The 17,966-nt window shown below is 39.2% G+C and overlaps 1 protein-coding gene and 1 long non-coding RNA gene across 5 annotated transcripts in view; one reads left to right on the top strand and one right to left on the bottom strand.

Annotated features, from left to right (window-relative positions):
* LOC140910482 (uncharacterized) overlaps window positions 1-17,966 on the bottom strand; it is a 126,197-nt gene that overhangs the window by 40,727 nt on the left and 67,504 nt on the right. The window contains exon 3 of the long non-coding RNA XR_012158605.2: window positions 1,094-1,123. This is a non-coding gene — a long non-coding RNA (uncharacterized LOC140910482). The remainder of the gene's footprint in view (window positions 1-1,093; window positions 1,124-17,966) is intronic.
* GLRB (glycine receptor beta) overlaps window positions 1-17,966 on the top strand; it is a 77,183-nt gene that overhangs the window by 10,856 nt on the left and 48,361 nt on the right. For all 4 annotated transcript variants that reach the window (XR_012158604.2, XM_073341455.2, XM_073341458.2 and 1 more), the window contains exons 3-4: window positions 9,393-9,499; window positions 13,054-13,121. Coding sequence is in view for 3 of the 4 variants with exons in the window: in XM_073341455.2 (XP_073197556.1) it covers window positions 9,393-9,499; window positions 13,054-13,121 (175 nt within the window). In the remaining variant the exon portion in view is untranslated. The remainder of the gene's footprint in view (window positions 1-9,392; window positions 9,500-13,053; window positions 13,122-17,966) is intronic.

Here is a 17,966-nt window from a genome sequence, read left to right on the forward strand (position 1 = left end):
TTTTCTAACCAAGATAGTATTATTCCCAAGATCTATATGTTATCTGCATGTGGCTGCACATATTTAGGAAAAAGAGAAAATGTGGGTGGATTAGTCTAAAACATGTTTCTTTGCCTAGTGCTCTCTAAAACAGGAAGATGCTGACCTTGTTTCATGTGTACATATAATAATGCCAACACTAGATGGAATGCCAGTTTGTGTATGTAATTCACTTAGGGGCCAAATCCTGAAATCTTTGTGCATGTAAAAATTCCCAGTGAATTGAGAAATTTTGGATATGCAAGGAATGTATGGTTGGATACTAGCAGTTGTCTGTTTACATGAGTATACACCTAATTATTCAGAGATCATAGAATCATAGAAGATTAGGGCTGGAAGAGACCTCAGGAGGTCATTTAGTTGACCCCTGCTCAAAGCAGGACCAACCCCAACTTAATCATCCCAACCAGGGCTTTGTCAAGCTGGGCCTTATAAACTTCTAAGGATGGAGATTCCACCACCTCCCCAGGTAACCCATTCAAGGTCATCACCACCCTCTTAGTGAAAAAGGTTTTCCTAATATCCAAACTACGCCTCCCCATCCAACCTACGCCTCCCCCACTGCAACTTGAGACCATTGCTCCTTGTTCTGCCATCTGCCACCACTAAGAATTTCATGAGAATCAATCTTTCATTAGGAAAGTAACTCATAAATACAAATGAAAAACATTTTGAATGAAATCAATCCACCCTGATCTTTAGTGTCTAGTGAGGCCAGACTGAGACCCTCATTGGCTAGGAACATCCAGGGAGCCAGTAACAAATTCCAGTCGTGTTAGCATCCAAGCCTCTATAATCCAAGGAACATCTGATGGCAGCGGGAGACAGAGGGGCACTGAGAATTTCTAACTCATGATTGCAAACACAGAGATGTGTTATTGGCTTTGAATGGGGGACAAGTAGTAAATCCTTGCCCCAAACAACAATCACCCATTGTCCTTTTGAGCTCAAGGGCTCTAAAACTCCTGATGTGCTCAAATCTCTCTCCTGCTAGGACTTAGAGAATTTTCTCCATCCCCATGATACAGAGGTAAAGAGAACGGAAGTGACTTACCTATGGTCACACAGCAAGGTCATGCCAGAGCTAGAAAGAGAAGCATAAGAAAAGAGTTGTATCAAAAATGTTTTGCATTTAAAACTAACTGATTTCTTAAACAAAGGAAATGTGAGGTTTAGTTAGTGAATTGAAATGATACATTCTGGTCACCACGTGTTTCAAGATGTATGAACGAGTAGATCCATAGATTATCCATAGATTGAAGGAGGAAAACAAGTTTGCCTGTTTTGTGAGCTCCCAATGGTGTTCTTAAATTTCAATGAACTGGTCAATTGAATGGAACTATTTGAATAAACTGAGATAAACTGTTCTAAAATAATATTATGAGAAATCATGTGAACATGTTAGAATTTCTGGAGGATTATTGTTCCTGATATTATTCAGTGCTTGTCCCAAAATGGATATATTGTACATAGGGCAGTTAGATACATGCTGATATTCATCCCATACATATTGTATAATTCCCCTGATACTGAAAGAAGTTATATCATTGTATAGTACTAGACCCTTTCTGCAGTATGGTGCATATCACTCAGAATATCAGATGCCCACATCACAAAAGACTAATACTTCATATAAAAAGTAATAGTGCTTGCGGTTTACTGTGATACGTCAGACGTCTTGTTGCATTATGTTATGTTTCACTTCATTACGTTTCACTTTATCATATATCTGCATCACTGTTATTTGCGTATCACTGTTTGTGTAAAGCATCTGCTCATATCTCTCTGGTTAGATAAGCTAGAATCAAAGTCTGCAGCTTGAGTGGTATATTGTTTTTTGTTTTTTAAATGCTTGAAGTTAATACAGCAGTGTATATTTACCACGCTTTCTGTCAGTCAACCAGCAGTCTTGAACTCTTCAATAGTGGGACATGATGCTAAATCATCCAACGTCTAAGCTATAAGCAGGTTCTGGCAACTGGGTTTACATATCATATGACAATCTGGACAGTAGTACAGTGTGTTATAAAATGTTCTGTGGGTTAACTTGTCTGAGACATGTCTATTTCTTCCCTGACAGTCATGCTACATGTCAACAGTGTATACCACACACTTATTAAAATTACAGATGCCACAGCATAATGAGATTTTAGGACAACAGATAACTGATATGAGAACAAGACAATAAGAAACATTATTCACTAGCAGTTCTTTTCCCAAATAATTATCCTTGTATAACATGGTCTGTTAGGAGAAGGATTCCCTGTAACCTCAGTGAATTGTGTGAGACAATAAATCCCATCATAGTGTATGTCTCAGAAGCCCAAAAGAATGAGAAATAATGTATCCTGACAAACTCAAGGAAGCCTTATAGACTTTAAACTGAGAATGCCACCTATATGTCTGCTCAGACTTGCTGAAAAACCTTCTAAGAGTCACCTTTGGTCAATGAATTAGTTCCTGATCCCACCACCATCAATATAAATGTATCTCCACCACCATACATTTGATAATGCCTTGCTTCATATCACATATGGGTAAGCTGTCTGTGAGTTCATGTTGATGATATAGGATCCATATGGTTTACAGGGATTACACAGGTGAGATGATTGGAAATCTTTCATTTAACGTCATTGTTACATCCTGTCAATGATGCTAATGGTTACTGATCATGTAATGATTATTAAGAGGGCCAATGTATTCTACTGGATTGTGACGACTGCAACGTTAGCTGTATTTTTGTCCCTTTTTGACCTCTCTGAGTGCACCCTCCTTTCAGCTGTCAGGCCTTGTTTCTTTACCTTTCCTGAGGTGGAATTCCACAGTATTTCTACTCTTTGACCAGGTCCTGTTCTACAGTGCCCTGTGTATCAACTGTACTTAGCCACCAGGTACAACTGAATATGGGCGCCTGTGGGTCTTCTTTTTGGAAGTCTTTGACCAGTTGTGTATATAGTGACCAGAGAGTCTTCTTAAGCTAAAGTATTGTTTATTTTGCAGTAAGAACAAAGCATTTAGAGACAGGATTTTAAAACAACAAACACTATTTGCATGGCTAGCTTACCTAAAGACTTACCATCCCCTGGCAATCTATGCAGGCTTAACTTTTCCAGACATCCCAGCAGATACCTGTGTCTTAGTCTGGTTCCCCAGAACAACCCATCCTCTGTCTTGAGAGAGTGTTCTTTTTTTAAACTCTGCTGTAGTTCTTTTGATCTCCTGCGTTCATTGGACTCTTCCTGTCCTGCTTTGAACCAGGTTTGCAAGTCGGTGGAGAAGAGGAAAAATATTCAAAGCTAATAGTCTTGGCACTTCCCTGTAACAAGCATCAAGTGTTTGTGGAGAGGTGGCCCTCTTGAGCCATTCTTTCGCTTCCTGCCTGTTTTTCTAGACAGCCTCTTGTTGATTGGAAGCCAGTGTAATCAAACCAAAAAAACCCATCCCTATATACTTTATTTATGAAGTATCACAGAGTGTATCCAAATCCATCACAAGGTTATTGAGGTAATAGAGACATTAGGAGGGTGATAGCAAAATTAATGTGAATTTTAACCCCCCCCCCTCAAAAAAAAAAAGTTCCAGTAAAGTGACTGAACTTAGGAGTGGAGAACAGGGTTTTTATGGATAACCTTAACGAAGTCTTAATTTTTAAATTTGGTGTCCAGATACCCTGGCGATAGGCTCATTAAAAATAACGATGAGAGGTGATAATCAAGAAAAGGTTATATATCTCCCACTTGTCTAGGAATAAGCAACAGATCTTTCTCTATCTCTGTCTCTCTCTCTAACACATTTCACAACATTGCAATTACAATGTACTTTTGTAGGTATGGTAACTAAGTTCTGAAGGTGAGTGTCCATGGAATATTAAAGGTCTCTCCTATTAGGGGCTGCCACTTTTGTGGCAGAGACCCTGACTATGTATCTTAGCTACTTATATGGGCACCATCACCATAGTATATGAGCACTTCCCAATCTTTAATGTCATTCTTTCTTCATCCTGTCTATTGTTTTTCTCCGGAGGCAGCAGATCATATTTTGACTGGCCTGTGACCACACAGGCTGAAAATGCATTTGTATTAACATGCCGTGAGGATTATGCTTCAAGACAAACCATTACATTAGAGGAAATGGTGTTATCAATGGTTGCAGAGGCAAGAAAATGTAGATTTAGATGCAAGCAAGATTGAGCTTTAATGTCCTAGACTATATACATCAGCTGTCCCACTGGAATCCATAGATAACTGGCTATCCTGGTAATTGATGATGGATGTGAAGACTGCACAATAATAGTCTGTGTCTCATTTCCTAAGTCAAGAAATGGATCTCCAGTTCAACTAAGATTGCGCAGTGCCACAGTCATTTATTCCTGGTAAATGAAGAGACAAGTAAACCTGTCTGAATGTCATCTACATTTGACTTCCTTTTGTTTTTTTTCCTGCTCATTTCCTAGTCTCTCTAGCTCCCTTAGTATTATTTCTCTCTTCTTACTTATGTCTGCCATCTCCCAATTCTGTAGAATCTGTGAATTTAATTTATACACAGGTAACATGCTACACGAGTCAGACAAATACCTCTGTTTAACCACTTTGGGCTAGTACTATAATATTCATATACTATAGCAACCAGGACAGTTTAGAAATTTTTGCAACAGAAACTGGTAATTTATGCTGCTAACAAGGGTTTCTAAAATGTTTCATATTTTAAATGCTGGACTTCTATAATTTGGAAAGAAATGCTATTGCCTGTGAAAGGAAAGATCCCACTAAATAGATAGATAGATATAACAATTTGCACTGAAGTCCGTGGGGTTTGTAAGTGCTCAGGACTTCTGAAGACCAATGACTTCAGTGGAAATTATACATACTCAGTGCCTCTTAAGATCAGGCCAGTATGGTGTTATATTAATTCTACTTGTGGATGTGATGTATGGACACTCGTCTTTCCTTACTTGCTCCCTCTTCAAAATGGAGAATGATCTTGATCATTTAGAAGGGAAAAAATATTTTCTTTTTCACTTTAAGTTTAGATGTTTCTTGTTAACTGATCAGTGATATCTGCAAAAAGGTCATCCAAAGCTGTTTGCTATACCTCTATTGCTGATATTTTCACTGGTAGTGGCCAATGGTCAATGCTAAAAGTTAAACACAAAATAATTTAAAGATGTGTAAGAGACAGGTTTTGCATTTCTACTTCATCATTTTGACCCAGGTCAAATGTGGGAATGCACAGACATGACATTTGGAAAATTATTTGAAAATGAATGTATTTAAACCCTCATCTCAAAATGGATGGGTAAGAGAAATTTCACACACTTACATAATGGAGGAGAAAATCCACACCAGGAGTAACCATTTGAGTGTACATGTGGCACTCTGTTAGCTAATCAATAAACATGAGTAAGGGAAAAGAAATAACCTTCCTCCTGGATATAAAACTGGATATCAGATCTTAATAACAACTACTAATTAATAGCAGTAATGTTAGATTAAGAGAGTTTCAGTATACTTCTGTGATCGTTCTTGTACCGTACTTCAAGTTCGGTTATCACTGCTCATTCCTTATATTTATATATATATATATATATATATATATATATATCAGTTTATCTCTTGATAAATATATTTTGTACTATTTCACATTGTTACACTGACTATATTAATAATTTTTTTAAAAAAAATCATAATTTTATTTTCTATCTAATAATGATGTTACTCAGATCCTCTAAATGGGGTAGAAGTTGATGTGACTCACCCAGATGTGATCAGGGATCTGTATAATGCAGCCACTTAATATTATTCCTAAATTCTACCTCATATTTGCATGTTCTAGTTCTGGAGTTTGAGGTGGCACAATAACATATGTAATACTTTGCATTGTCTTTGAATAGGATTCAGAATTCTGATTTGACCTGAAACTTGTCTAAAGAATATCTAATTCTCAGTTTGCAATTTCAAGGTGAAGTGAATGAATATTTATAATTTAAGAACTAAGTTTAGGCACTCTCCTTCCCTCTCCTCCACCTGCAACAGCATAAAAGAGCACACAGAAATCTAAAGCTGCTTGGTAACTGCATTGCTTATGCTGTTTTAGGTTTTAGAAATGTCTTTCAGCTGCAATATAGGAAAAAAAAAAGGAGTACTTGTGGCACCTTAGAGACTAACCAATTTATTAGAGCATAAGCTTTCGTGAGCTACAGCTCACTTCCTCAGATGCATATCGTGGAAAAGAAATCTGAGACCTTGGTGGGTTGTGAAGAGGGTGTTTCTTAAACACTCTTGGTTTAAACTGTGCATTTCCCCCACAGATTACATATTTTTATTAAAAGTATGGACTCTTGATGTTTTATTCTCACTTTCTTTATAAAAATTTAATTTTCAAAGAATTAGCCTGCAGTACAAATGTTGTAATTGAAGCCAATTTAACAAAGTTTCTATTTCACAACTTGTGTCATAAAGTCTTGGTTTTGGATCCTAACACTGTGGGTAACATCCTTGGGATTGGCTGTTTGTTGCCTGGCACAAATCAGAGAAGTGTTGGGGGACACAGCTAGTGGGCCAAGGAGTAACTTAGCCTCGAAAGGACCATTCTGGCACCTGAACCCACAGCTCAGCAGTTCTCTGACTCCCCTTCCCCCCCCACCAGTCATTCCCTGTTGTGCTGGAGTAAAGTGCTCAGTAATGGATGCTATAGAGCAGGGGTGTGCAAATTACGGTCCTGTGGCCACATCCGGCCCTTCAGACGTTTTAATTCGGCCCTTGAGCTCCTGCCAGGGAGTGGGGTCTGGGGCTTGCCCCGCTCCAGCCAGGGAGCGGGGTTGGGGGCTTGCCCTGCTCGGTGCATGCCGTGACTCCACACAGATCCCAGAAGCAGCAGCATGTCCCCCCTCTGGCTCCTACAGGTAGGGGCAGCCAGGGGGCTCACACACTGCCCCCACCCCAAGTGCCACCTCTGCAGCTCCCGTTGGCCAACTGCAGCCACTGGAAGTTGCAGGGTGGCGCCTGCGGATGGGGCAGCACGCAGAGCCGCCTGGCCGCACCTCCAGGTAGGAGCTGGAGACGGGACATGCCACCACTTCTAGGAGCTGCTTGAGGGAAGTGCTGCCCAGAGCTTGCACCCCTGACCCTCTCCCGCGCCCCAACCCTCTGCCCCAGGCTTGATCCCCGTTCCGCCCTCTGAACCCATCGGTCCCAGCCCAGAGCCCCCTCCTCCACCCTGAACTCCTCATTTCTGGCCCTACTCCAGAGCTGCACTCCCAGCCAGAGCCCTCACCCCCTCCTGCAACCCAGTCCCCAATTTCCTGAGCATTCATGGCCCGCCATGCAATTTCCATACCCAGATGTTGTCCTTGGGTCAAAAAGTTTGCCCACTCCTGCTGTAGAGCCAAAATAGCTGGTTCGAGTGTTTTTTCTACAGTGGGTAGCCAGCTATACAAGCTTTAAAGCTGCTTTTCAAAACTGGGGTAGCAAAAATAAGCCTTAGCCAGGGTCTGGCCCTGTCTGCCTATGATCTCTATTATTTTCAGTGGTTTTACTCTTGTTTTATATGAATGTGATTGAAATGAATATCAAGCCAAGGGTTGCTAGCCCTCCAGGATTGTCCTGGAGTCTCCAGGAATTAAAGATGAATCTTAAAGATAATGTCATGTGATGAAACCTCCAAAATTGGCAACCCTAATCAAGCCAGGCTTACAGGTAGTTTAAATACCAGGTTTTTCGTGGTAGCTTAGCAGCTGCTGATAGAGAATATATGGTTTAGTCAGCTTTGAGGGATCGGCAAGGAAAGTTCTCATATAGATTATAGGGTTTTTCCCCCTCCTTCTTTTGGAGCATCTTGAAAGTCATAATTATACAACCAGTTGTGATGCATTATGCACTCCTGACCTTTCACTATTGTATAAATCTTCAGGGATTCCATTATTTTTGTTCCTGAAAGTATCCTTTTTATTGTAGCACAAATTACATTTTGGAGAAATAACCAATAATACATTGTGGTAATATGTGGATGAGTGGAAGATTGATCCTGTTAGTATGTTTTTCCATTGTCTGAGATATTAGAAACGTGATTATTTCATTTAGAAGTGCTGCTCCTATAATCACAGCCTCTACACTACTATAATCAAGTTGAGGGTAGTACTCTAATAGTGAAACCCTACTTCACATCCAAGGAGGAAATCTTGGATTCTAAATATAAAATCTATTCTGTGGCTTCCACATGCACAGCATTTAGTTGTAAATTTCATGAACAAGGGTAACATCAAAAGCTCTCAACACATTCAATGAAACTTCATGTAAAATATGTACAAGCAAACTGAAACATCATAACAAGCTGAGCAAATTAGGTCTGTGACCTACTATTCAGTTTAGAATGAGGTATCAAATAACCTCACCATCTGGTGTTATGTGATGCAACACACATAGGTATAAACTTACTGTCTTATCTTCCATGGAGTCTGAGTCAGGGTGTAAGTAGTATGACAGATTTGTTTAGTCATATGATAAATCACAAACAGGCTTAGGTTTGATGTTTCATTTGTTTGGGGTTACTCTGGAGTCTTGGAATTACCAAACTGTGTGTGTGGATGGTCCACTGAATTGCATGGGTGAATTGCAAGGAGGTGTGTGTGTGTGTGTGGAGGTGTGTGCATGCATGTGCCTGCTGACCTTAATATCAAAATTCAGTAGCTAAGCTACACTTACCTATCTCAAGCTAACTAATTTTACTGATCACCTGAAACACGAACAGTAATGGGAAGGTTAATGAGGATTGCAATTCTCCCGACAAAAGTAAAATGAGAATTAGCAACCTCTTTTTTTCAATTGAAAAGGGTTATCAGGATTTACCAATTAAATTACAAAGAGCCTTCAACTCTTTGTGGGATATCTGGGTCTGTCACATGAAAGCAATGGACTGCCAAAAACTTCTGAATGTTTTGGCATCTAAAATTGCTTGTCAATTTGTTTTTCTAATTTGACAGTCACTAAAATTAGTCCTTTAGGCTGCTTCTACTAATGAAGAAATTAAAGCATCACTGATATAAAAGTCATTAGTGCATTTTTGCTTATTTGATGTTTTTAGTTTTTTATTTAGTTTACAATCAGAAGCTATTAGAGTTTTCATTCGTTTTATAACATTATGAAGAAAATATTGAAATGTCAGTACTACAGTGTATTAGAGTAAGCTAGGTAAAGGAAGATTAAATACTATAGAAGTTAACTGTAAGGGGTAAACTTGGGGGACCTTTATATGTCTGATGCCTTTTGGATAGTTTGAATGGCATTTTAAAATGACTCAGGAAGTTCAAAGTTACAGTACCTGCTATCTTAAATAATAACCAGTGCACTTTTTCACAGCGAGCAGTCAGCTGAAGATCTTGCAAGAGTACCTGTTAATTCTACCAGCAATATCTTGAATAGGCTGTTGCTCACTTATGATCCCAGGATAAGACCAAATTTCAAAGGTTTGTCACATTTAAAAGACATTTTCTACCTTTTCAAGTTATTAACATTTCCGCACAGAATCTGTGGAAACTAGATTTCTGGAAAGATATAGGATTACATTTCTGAAAAAGGGGTGGGGAAACAGCTGAAAGATATTTACCCTTTTTTAGCCAATGGATAGATAGCATATGAATATTTCATGCTGCTAACACATGGAGTATTTTTAGGGATTTTTTTTAATTAATAGCTTTTTAAAATTAAATTATATGGTTTTAAAATGGTTTTATTTAGTATTTGAATACTGTTTTCAAGGCAGTGTATTTTTAAAACATTAAACAGTTTTACTTAATTTCTTTTAAACAGGTTCTTGTCAATGATCACGAAAATACTACAGAATTTAGGCCCTATAGTGTTAGTATTTCTAAAGCACACAGAATTTATAATTCCCTTAAATCTGTGCTAAGTCCTATTGCTGCATTTTGGAAATTAATGTGGTTCGTATGCTTAAGTACATGCCCTTAGCAGCTATCACTTCTGTGCTATTATAATAATGACAGGAGTATATATCCTCTAAATAATATGTGATAACTCTCACAGCTGCATCTTAAGTTTTCCAGGAATGAGATTCTTTCTAAAAAAAAACAATTTTTATTACACTACTTGAACTGCAGCTTGTGAGTGTGGCTTTTGCCACATTAAAAATCACATATAAATATGTTTGTGTAGGTATATAATTTTAACACACAAATACATAGTACGAAGAAAACTATTCTGGAAAGCTATAATCTTGATTGTGCTTTTGAGGAGAGTGCTACAGATATGCCATTACCACCTTGTCCTCAAGGTAAAGACTTTTCCTCTTTCCCATGGGAAACAGTTCTTCAGATATATCTACTCAACTCACTTTATAAACATATTAACCCTGCCCCCCAACCTCAAATACTGTAGATTCATAGAAACTAAGGTCAGAAGGGAACATTATGATCATCTAGTCTGACTTCCTGCACAACGCAGGCCACAGAATTTCACCCACCCGCTCCTGCGAAAAACCTCTCACCTATGTCTGAGCTATTGAAGTCCTCAAATCGTGGTTTAAAGACTTCAAGGAGCAGAGAATCCTCCAGCAAGTGACCCGTGCCCCATGCTAAAACCTGGCAAAAAACCTCCAGGGCCTCTTCCAATCTGCCCTGGAGGAAAATTCCTTCCCGACCCCAAATATGGCGATCAGCTAAACCCTGAGCATATGGGCAAGATTCACCAGCCAGATACTACAGAAGATACTTACCTCAGAAGAAACCTCACCCCTTTTTGTTCACTATGGAAGCTTACTCAATTATTTTCAACAGTAGGCATTGTCACAGGGGTCGCATGTCCACCTAATAGGCTACTTGATATTCAGCAATAGGTAGTAGGCATATAGCCTAAAATCTTATTGCCAATATTTGATTCCTTCTCTCACACACACTCCCATTGCCAGCAGTCCAGAAAGAATCAGGACTGAAGAAGAAAGAGGAGAAATGTTACATCAATTCAGAAGGAGGCGATGTGGGAAGAAGAATATCTTCTGACAAGTGATTTGCCCACGTTAAAATATTTCTCAAGCGTGACTGATTTACTTGGCTTGCACATAGACCTGGCCTAAATCTGCAAGGTACTGAGCACCCTCAATGGCAGTGAAGGTGTTTGGAGTTGAGGGTACTCAGCCACTTGCAGGAGGGGCTCAGCATGGCATAGTATCAAGCCTGCACATAAGGCAGAATCTACACTTTCACGAGTCAGTCTTAGCAGCATAAATTGGAATAATATTTGTCAAGGTTCCTTCCCCACTCTGAACTCTAGGGTATAGATGTGGGGACCTGCATGAAAGACCCCCTAAGCTTATTCTTACCAGCTTAGGTTAAAAACTTCCTCAAGATACAAACTTTGCCTTGTCCTTGAACCCTATGCTGCCACCACCAAGCGTGTTAAACAAAGAACAGGGAAAGAGCCCACTTGGAGACTCTTCCCTCAAAATATCCCCTCAAGCCCTACACCCCCTTTCCTGGGGAAGGCTTGATAAAAATCCTCACCAATTTGCATAGGTGAACACAGACCCAAACCCTTGGACCTTAAGAACAATGAAAAAGCAATCAGGATCTTAAAAGAAGAATTTTAATTAAAGACAATGTAAAAGAATCACCTCTGTAAAATCAGGATGGTAAATACCTTACAGGGTAATCAGATTCAAAACATAGAGAATCCCTCTAGGCAAAACCTTAAGTTACAAAAAGACACAAAAACAGGAATTCCATTCAGCACAACCTATTTTACCAGCCATTTAACAAAAGGAAATCTAATGCATTTCTAGCTAGATTACTTACTAACTTAACAGAAGTTCTGAAGAGCATTCCTGATCTGTTCCCGGCAAAAGCATCACACAGACAGACAGACCCTTTGTTTCCCCCCCCCCCCCCTCCAGCTTTGAAAGTATCTTATCTCCTCATTGGTCATTTTGGTCAGGTGCCAGCGAGGTTATCTTAGCTTCTTAACCCTTTACAGGTAAAAGGGTTTTGTCTCTGGCCAGGAGGGATTTTACAGTTCTGTATAGAGAAAGGTGGTTACCCTTCCCTTTATATTTATGACAATATTAATTAAATAAGGTGTATATTCGATTCTGAATCTGAATGTTTCCCATGCTGTCAGACCTTATTTAGGACACAAACAAGATTCCGCCGTCCCTGTCCAGGTTGCTGGAAAGGCTACCTTGTTGTGTCGGCCTATTACTCAGCCCCCAACCTGGAGGACCAAAGGACTGCTTTTCATCCCTCTCTACCCTTTGACCATCCATCTTGAGTGACCCCACCAGGAATTAAAACTCCCACCAGCATAGCTCTCAGGGTCATTGAAAACACAAGCTGCCCCATCATGTCAAGTTGTACTCTTCACGGAAGAGTATATAAGAACAACCTTCAGATGAAGAAGCTGCAAAGGGCCATTTTTATACCCCACCACAACCACCAATCCCTTTACACACTCACACCAGACTTGCAGAAAGAACATCCGGTCTGGAAAATCTAAGCAAATATGTCAGTATAAGTCACAAATCAGTGAAGAGAGCCGAAAGTGTATGTCTTTCCTCTGTACATATGTTGTCTGTATCCATTACACTATATACAGGGGCTGGTACTAGATTGTGAGGTTAGTGATAACACAAAAGCATTACATTTGTAAAAAATTTGCAAAAGATTCCAATTTACTATTCATGTAGTATTTTAAGCTTAGAGATGTGGGCTGAGGAATTTTTCTAGTTTGTTATCACCAGAATGAAAATAATTGTCATAATTTTCATTTTAATGGGAGCAGGATTGGACACCATATCTTTAATCTAGCAAATGTATATTAGAAGATTAAAAGATACTGATGGCCTGATTCTTGTCTATATTTCAGTGCCAGAGCAGTGTTAAGTGCATTTAAAAGAGGCCCTAAAGTGGGGGTAATTCAATTTAAGGACCCAGAATGATATAAATGGTCAGTAGCTCACAAGAGAATCAGGCCCTAAATCTTACACTGTGCATTTTCTGTTTTTTTTCTTTAGGAATTCCAGTCGATGTAACAGTCAACATTTTCATTAACAGCTTTGGATCAATCCAAGAGACAACGATGGTAAGTGTGAAATTTGAATATTTGCATACAAAATTTCGTACTAAGTTAAACTAAATTAAATCTACTTATCCACAAAGAGGATTGTATCTTGTTGCTCATAAATTGTGAGAGGTTTTATTGTCTGATGGATTCAAGGCCTAAAAAATGAAAAGGAGTCTAGTGGCTTCTGAGAAGTGTGAAATGTGGGTCTTCCTTGCTTAAGATATTCAGCTCAGCAGGAGAATGTGTATTAGTGTGAGGTCAGTGACCTCCCTGAGACACAGTTTTGTCACTTATGCAATCTTAAGGTGAATGTTTGGCCCATAAATGAGACGCATAGAAAGGTGATCATGCCAAGAGCAGAAGGCTGTGTAGTGTACAAATTCTTAATTTTCCAGGCACCTGAAGATATGAGTAAGCACAGTGGAGGAAGGTAAAGAAATGCAATATCAATGCACAGTTGATCACACGTATACCCATGTTTGTTACCCAGGATGAGCGAAAGTAAATTGAGTATTGATAAAAGACAGATGGTAATGATTGGGAACTCCCTACTACAGTAAGTCATTTTGTGACTGTTGTAGTTTTTCTGAGTGCCAGCGTGAGAAGCATTCTCTTATGGACATAAAAGTTGAGGAATATTCAATAGCTTAGTCCTCGTTGGACCCAATGACATTAGCAGAAGTAGTGTGAAAGACTTGCATTTAAGTTTGAAAAATTTGGAATTTGGTTTAAGAAGGGAGAGTCTAAATTTAAAACTTTTCCATTTATCATAGTCTGTTCCAATTTTATGCTCCCTCCCCTGCCCCATCCCACTGTTTGGATTCATATTCAGTAGTCAGCAAATGCCCAGGCCAACTATTTGGTATCAGGTCAAATACCAATAACCTACATTCATCACACCGTGTGTGCGCATCCTATATTGCATTTGCTTCTCTTGTTGCCATATTGCATTATTAACTCACTCTCTCTGTGTTACTGCTTTTCAGGTTTTTCCCTCACACTGAATATCTTCTTTTGGATTATTTCTCCCCAGAGATATTAACATGCTTTTTTCAAGATGAATCTAATTTGTGTGTTTTGCTCATTTTTTAAATCCCTTTAAGTCCTTTTTATATTATATCTCTGTCCTCATTGATGTTTGAAACTCCTCCCAATTTCCTACAGGATTGCAATTTCATCTGTGAATTTCATGAGTATGACATTATTTCCTCTCCTGTATCACTCAGGAAGATTTCATTTAAACAAACTGGATGTAACACAAATACCTGTGGTAATCCACTGGATTCCTCCCCCAACTCAGTCCTGCTATTTTCAGTTATTATTAGCTTAGTCATTCATCAGGAGTTGATTTGAGTATACATTTTAGGAGACACAGTATCAAGTACTTTATTAAGGCCTATATACCCTGTCATATATCTACTATTTTCCTTACATCCAGTTTTGTGGCTCTTTCAAAAAAAAAAAAGCAATCAAGTTTGTCAGGCAAGAGTTTTCCTTTATTAAATCCTCACTGCATATTAACCACGGTTCCACTATCTAAAGCCACGATTCTTAAATATGTGCCAAAAGTTAGGCTCCTCAATCCATATTCAAACATCTAACTAAACAAGGATCTGTTCCGAAGCCCTTTGAAGTCACTGGGAATCTTTCCATTGACTTCAGTGGGCTTTGGATCAAGTCCTTAGTTATGTGGTTTTTCAAAGGTGCTGAGCACCCACCAGCTCCCTTGGGAGCTCAGCAGTTTTGAAAATCAGTCCATTTACTTCAGACTCTGATTTAGGAAAACTTCCCTGTTAAGAACAATATGTAAGCACATGGACTACAATATAAATGTTAAATAATAATAGTAAAAGCCCGTTTTGATGTCAATGGAACTTAAGCATGTGCTTAAAATTAAGGACATACATAAATGCTGTCTTAAGACAATTTCAGTGGGATTGCTTAAGTGCTTAAAGTTGAGCATGTGTGTAAGTGTTTGCAGGGTCATGGCAGTAAGACCTGACTTTAGGCACCTATATTTGAAGATTCTGGACATAAACTTTTTTTGTTTGTTTAGTAAGGAGTAAGTAGGGAACTTGGATGGGTTTTATTGCAAACGATAATAAATATATGCATTGTATTATAGGAAAGTGTAATTGAAACAAAGAATGTAAGTGTGCTCAAAACAACCTTAGGTTTATTTTTGGGGAAAAGAAGATTGAGGGATAAATGTGAAAAAAGCAGGAAGGTAAGAGTGAGATAAATGTTTAACGTGTCAGGTATATTAGGCCAGATGGTCCTTTCATGTTTCTAAAATTTATTGAACACTTTAAAAAGTGACTTTTACAGAGGTTTCTTTATGATTCTCCAAGGACCAAATGGTAACAAAACATTGATGTAATGGATGTGCCTGCAAAAAATAAAAAATAAAAAAGCCTTGCAACCAATTTGTGCACAAAAATCATGTATGGTTATATGAAAATTGCTTGGCTTGAAGTATATTTATCTAGTTTGATTATTCAACTGAGGTTTTCTTGTGGGTCCAGCCTCTACAGGTACACTTAAGAACTTGACACCAAAAATGAGGTATCAGGGTTAGGGTGAGGAAAGGTGAGGGCAGGGCTGGATTAAGGCCTGGAAAGTATAGGCTCATGCCTAGGCCCCCTGCTTTGCAGTCATCTGATTACAGCACTTTCTGCATTAATTTAAAAGAAGAGTGAGCTAGAAAGTTTCTAGTCCTCAAGGTTAAAAAGAAAAGCTTTAAACAGTGTCCTGAGTGTAACCAATGCAGTGATGTCTGCCTGAGTCTGCAGACAGCCTGAAACAGTTGCTTGGAATGGGAGGAACTACCCCTTCCATTTCAAATTTCAGTGGGCTGTTAACTCCAAGGTACTCTCTAAAGCTCTGGGGGATCCCTCCAGCAACATCCCAGAAAAAGACTCTTTGAATGTCAGGAGAAGAAGAGTGCAGTGGGCCTAGCTCAGCCCACCTATCCAAGCAGATATACTCTAGCTATTATGGAAAGCACTGGATTCTCCTCTACTGACCCTGACTGGCCAGGGAGCAAAGGGGACTGCCTGTCACTGCCTCTCCTACTCTCCAGGGGAAAGAGGTCCTTTTCTCCTTGAAAGAAGGAGGAGCCCCCTTCCGCTGCCACTCTGGTGGGTGGGTGGGAGGGAGGCATATCATGGTGTGCCTATGACCCTGGATTGCCTTAATTAAGCTGTAGGTGAAGGATATGGTTGAGCTTTCCTGACATACACCAGCCATATCCTCCCAGGGATTGTGAGGGCGGGGTGGAGAGGTTGAGACGACTAACTATACAATGTTTGGAATTTGTTATATATTCACCCCTAGAATTCCAGAGTACCATACTCAAGGCCTTTACTTAGGGTGAAAAACTGGCCCCACTGAAGTAAATGGAAAACCTCCTCCTCTTCTTCCCATTCAAAAGTTTGAACAAAAGGGATTTTTTGAATTTTCACATGCTTCAGGGAAAGCTCAAATCTGTTTTCTTTTAATTTATTTATTTATCTTAATTTATATCAGAAATAATGATGTTGCTTTCTTTCCTAATTAACATTGCAGTTAATATAAAAATATCCCAAACTTTCCTATTATCTAGTAGATGATATTTTGTAGCAAGGAAAGCAATATTGGCTGTCTTATCTGTCACACCCTATGAACTGGTCTGGCCACATGCCCACTATTCAGCAGGTTACATTTCATAGAAGTATATCCTCTCTCATTCAGACTGCAAAAAACTTTCCTCATGCTTAATTTTTCATAGGGGTACAAAATGCGAAGAAAAAAATGGAGAACATTTCCATGACATTGTTTTGGCAATCCTAGCTCTAATGCTGATGAGCAGCAAAAATTCTCTTCCATTACAAAGACGAGAGGACTAAATATAATAAATAATAATATTATTTTATTATTAATAAATAATGGAAACAGCAAAAATATAAGATTTTTTACCCTACTCTAACTTAAAGATGGCAAAATGTGTCTCGTGCAACCCCCTTTCTTACCTACCATCTATAGAATCTAAATATAGTGTGAATATCTCAGGGTTAAACTTCACCCCGCAAATTAATGATGATATAAACTCTTCCCAAAATAGATTTATAATAGAAATGCAACCAGATACTAATTCATATTCTACTAAAATGAAAGCACTATATCAGGGCTTAAATCAGGTCTGGTCTTGTACCATGAACAACTCTGTTGCTCCTCCAGCTCCTGGATCCATGCATTTTCTACACTGCCCATTGACATGGTGTGACTCATCATGCCAATACCTTCTACTCAGTTAGATCTTGATCGTGCCCCATTAAAGTTAATGGACATTTTTCCAGTGACTTGAATGGGAGCAGGATCAAGCACTTAAAATCCCTCCTAAGAATTCACTGTTCTGTTGATGCCTATAAGAAATGAGTTATGATAATTATGAAGAAAACAACCCTTCTGATATCCATAACTGGGATTTTGCCAGTGCATCCTGTCTTCTGTGTATGTAATTGTTCAGTCCTGATACTGCAGTGACTTACACATACTTCAGTTTCTGCACTGTGAATAGTCCCACTGACTGTATGGTTATGTCTGCACTGTAGCTGGCCTGTGTCAGCTGACTCGGGCTCCTGGGAGAGGAGAGGGTGACCGAGCCTGAGCTCTAACCTGAGCCCAAACATCTGCACAGAAGTTTTATAGCCCTGTAGCCCAAGTTCTGTGAGTCTGAGTCTGCTGACCTGGGCAGCCACAGGTGTTTTAGTATAGTGAAGGCATACCCTAGGGCAGTGGTGGGCAATCTGTGGCCTACGGGCCACATGCAGCCCATCAGGGTAATCCTCTGGCGGGCCGCGAGACCGTTTGTTTACATTGACC

The sequence above is a fragment of the Lepidochelys kempii genome, chromosome 4, assembly GCF_965140285.1.
Source record: "Lepidochelys kempii isolate rLepKem1 chromosome 4, rLepKem1.hap1, whole genome shotgun sequence".
Taxonomy (NCBI): domain Eukaryota; kingdom Metazoa; phylum Chordata; order Testudines; family Cheloniidae; genus Lepidochelys; species Lepidochelys kempii.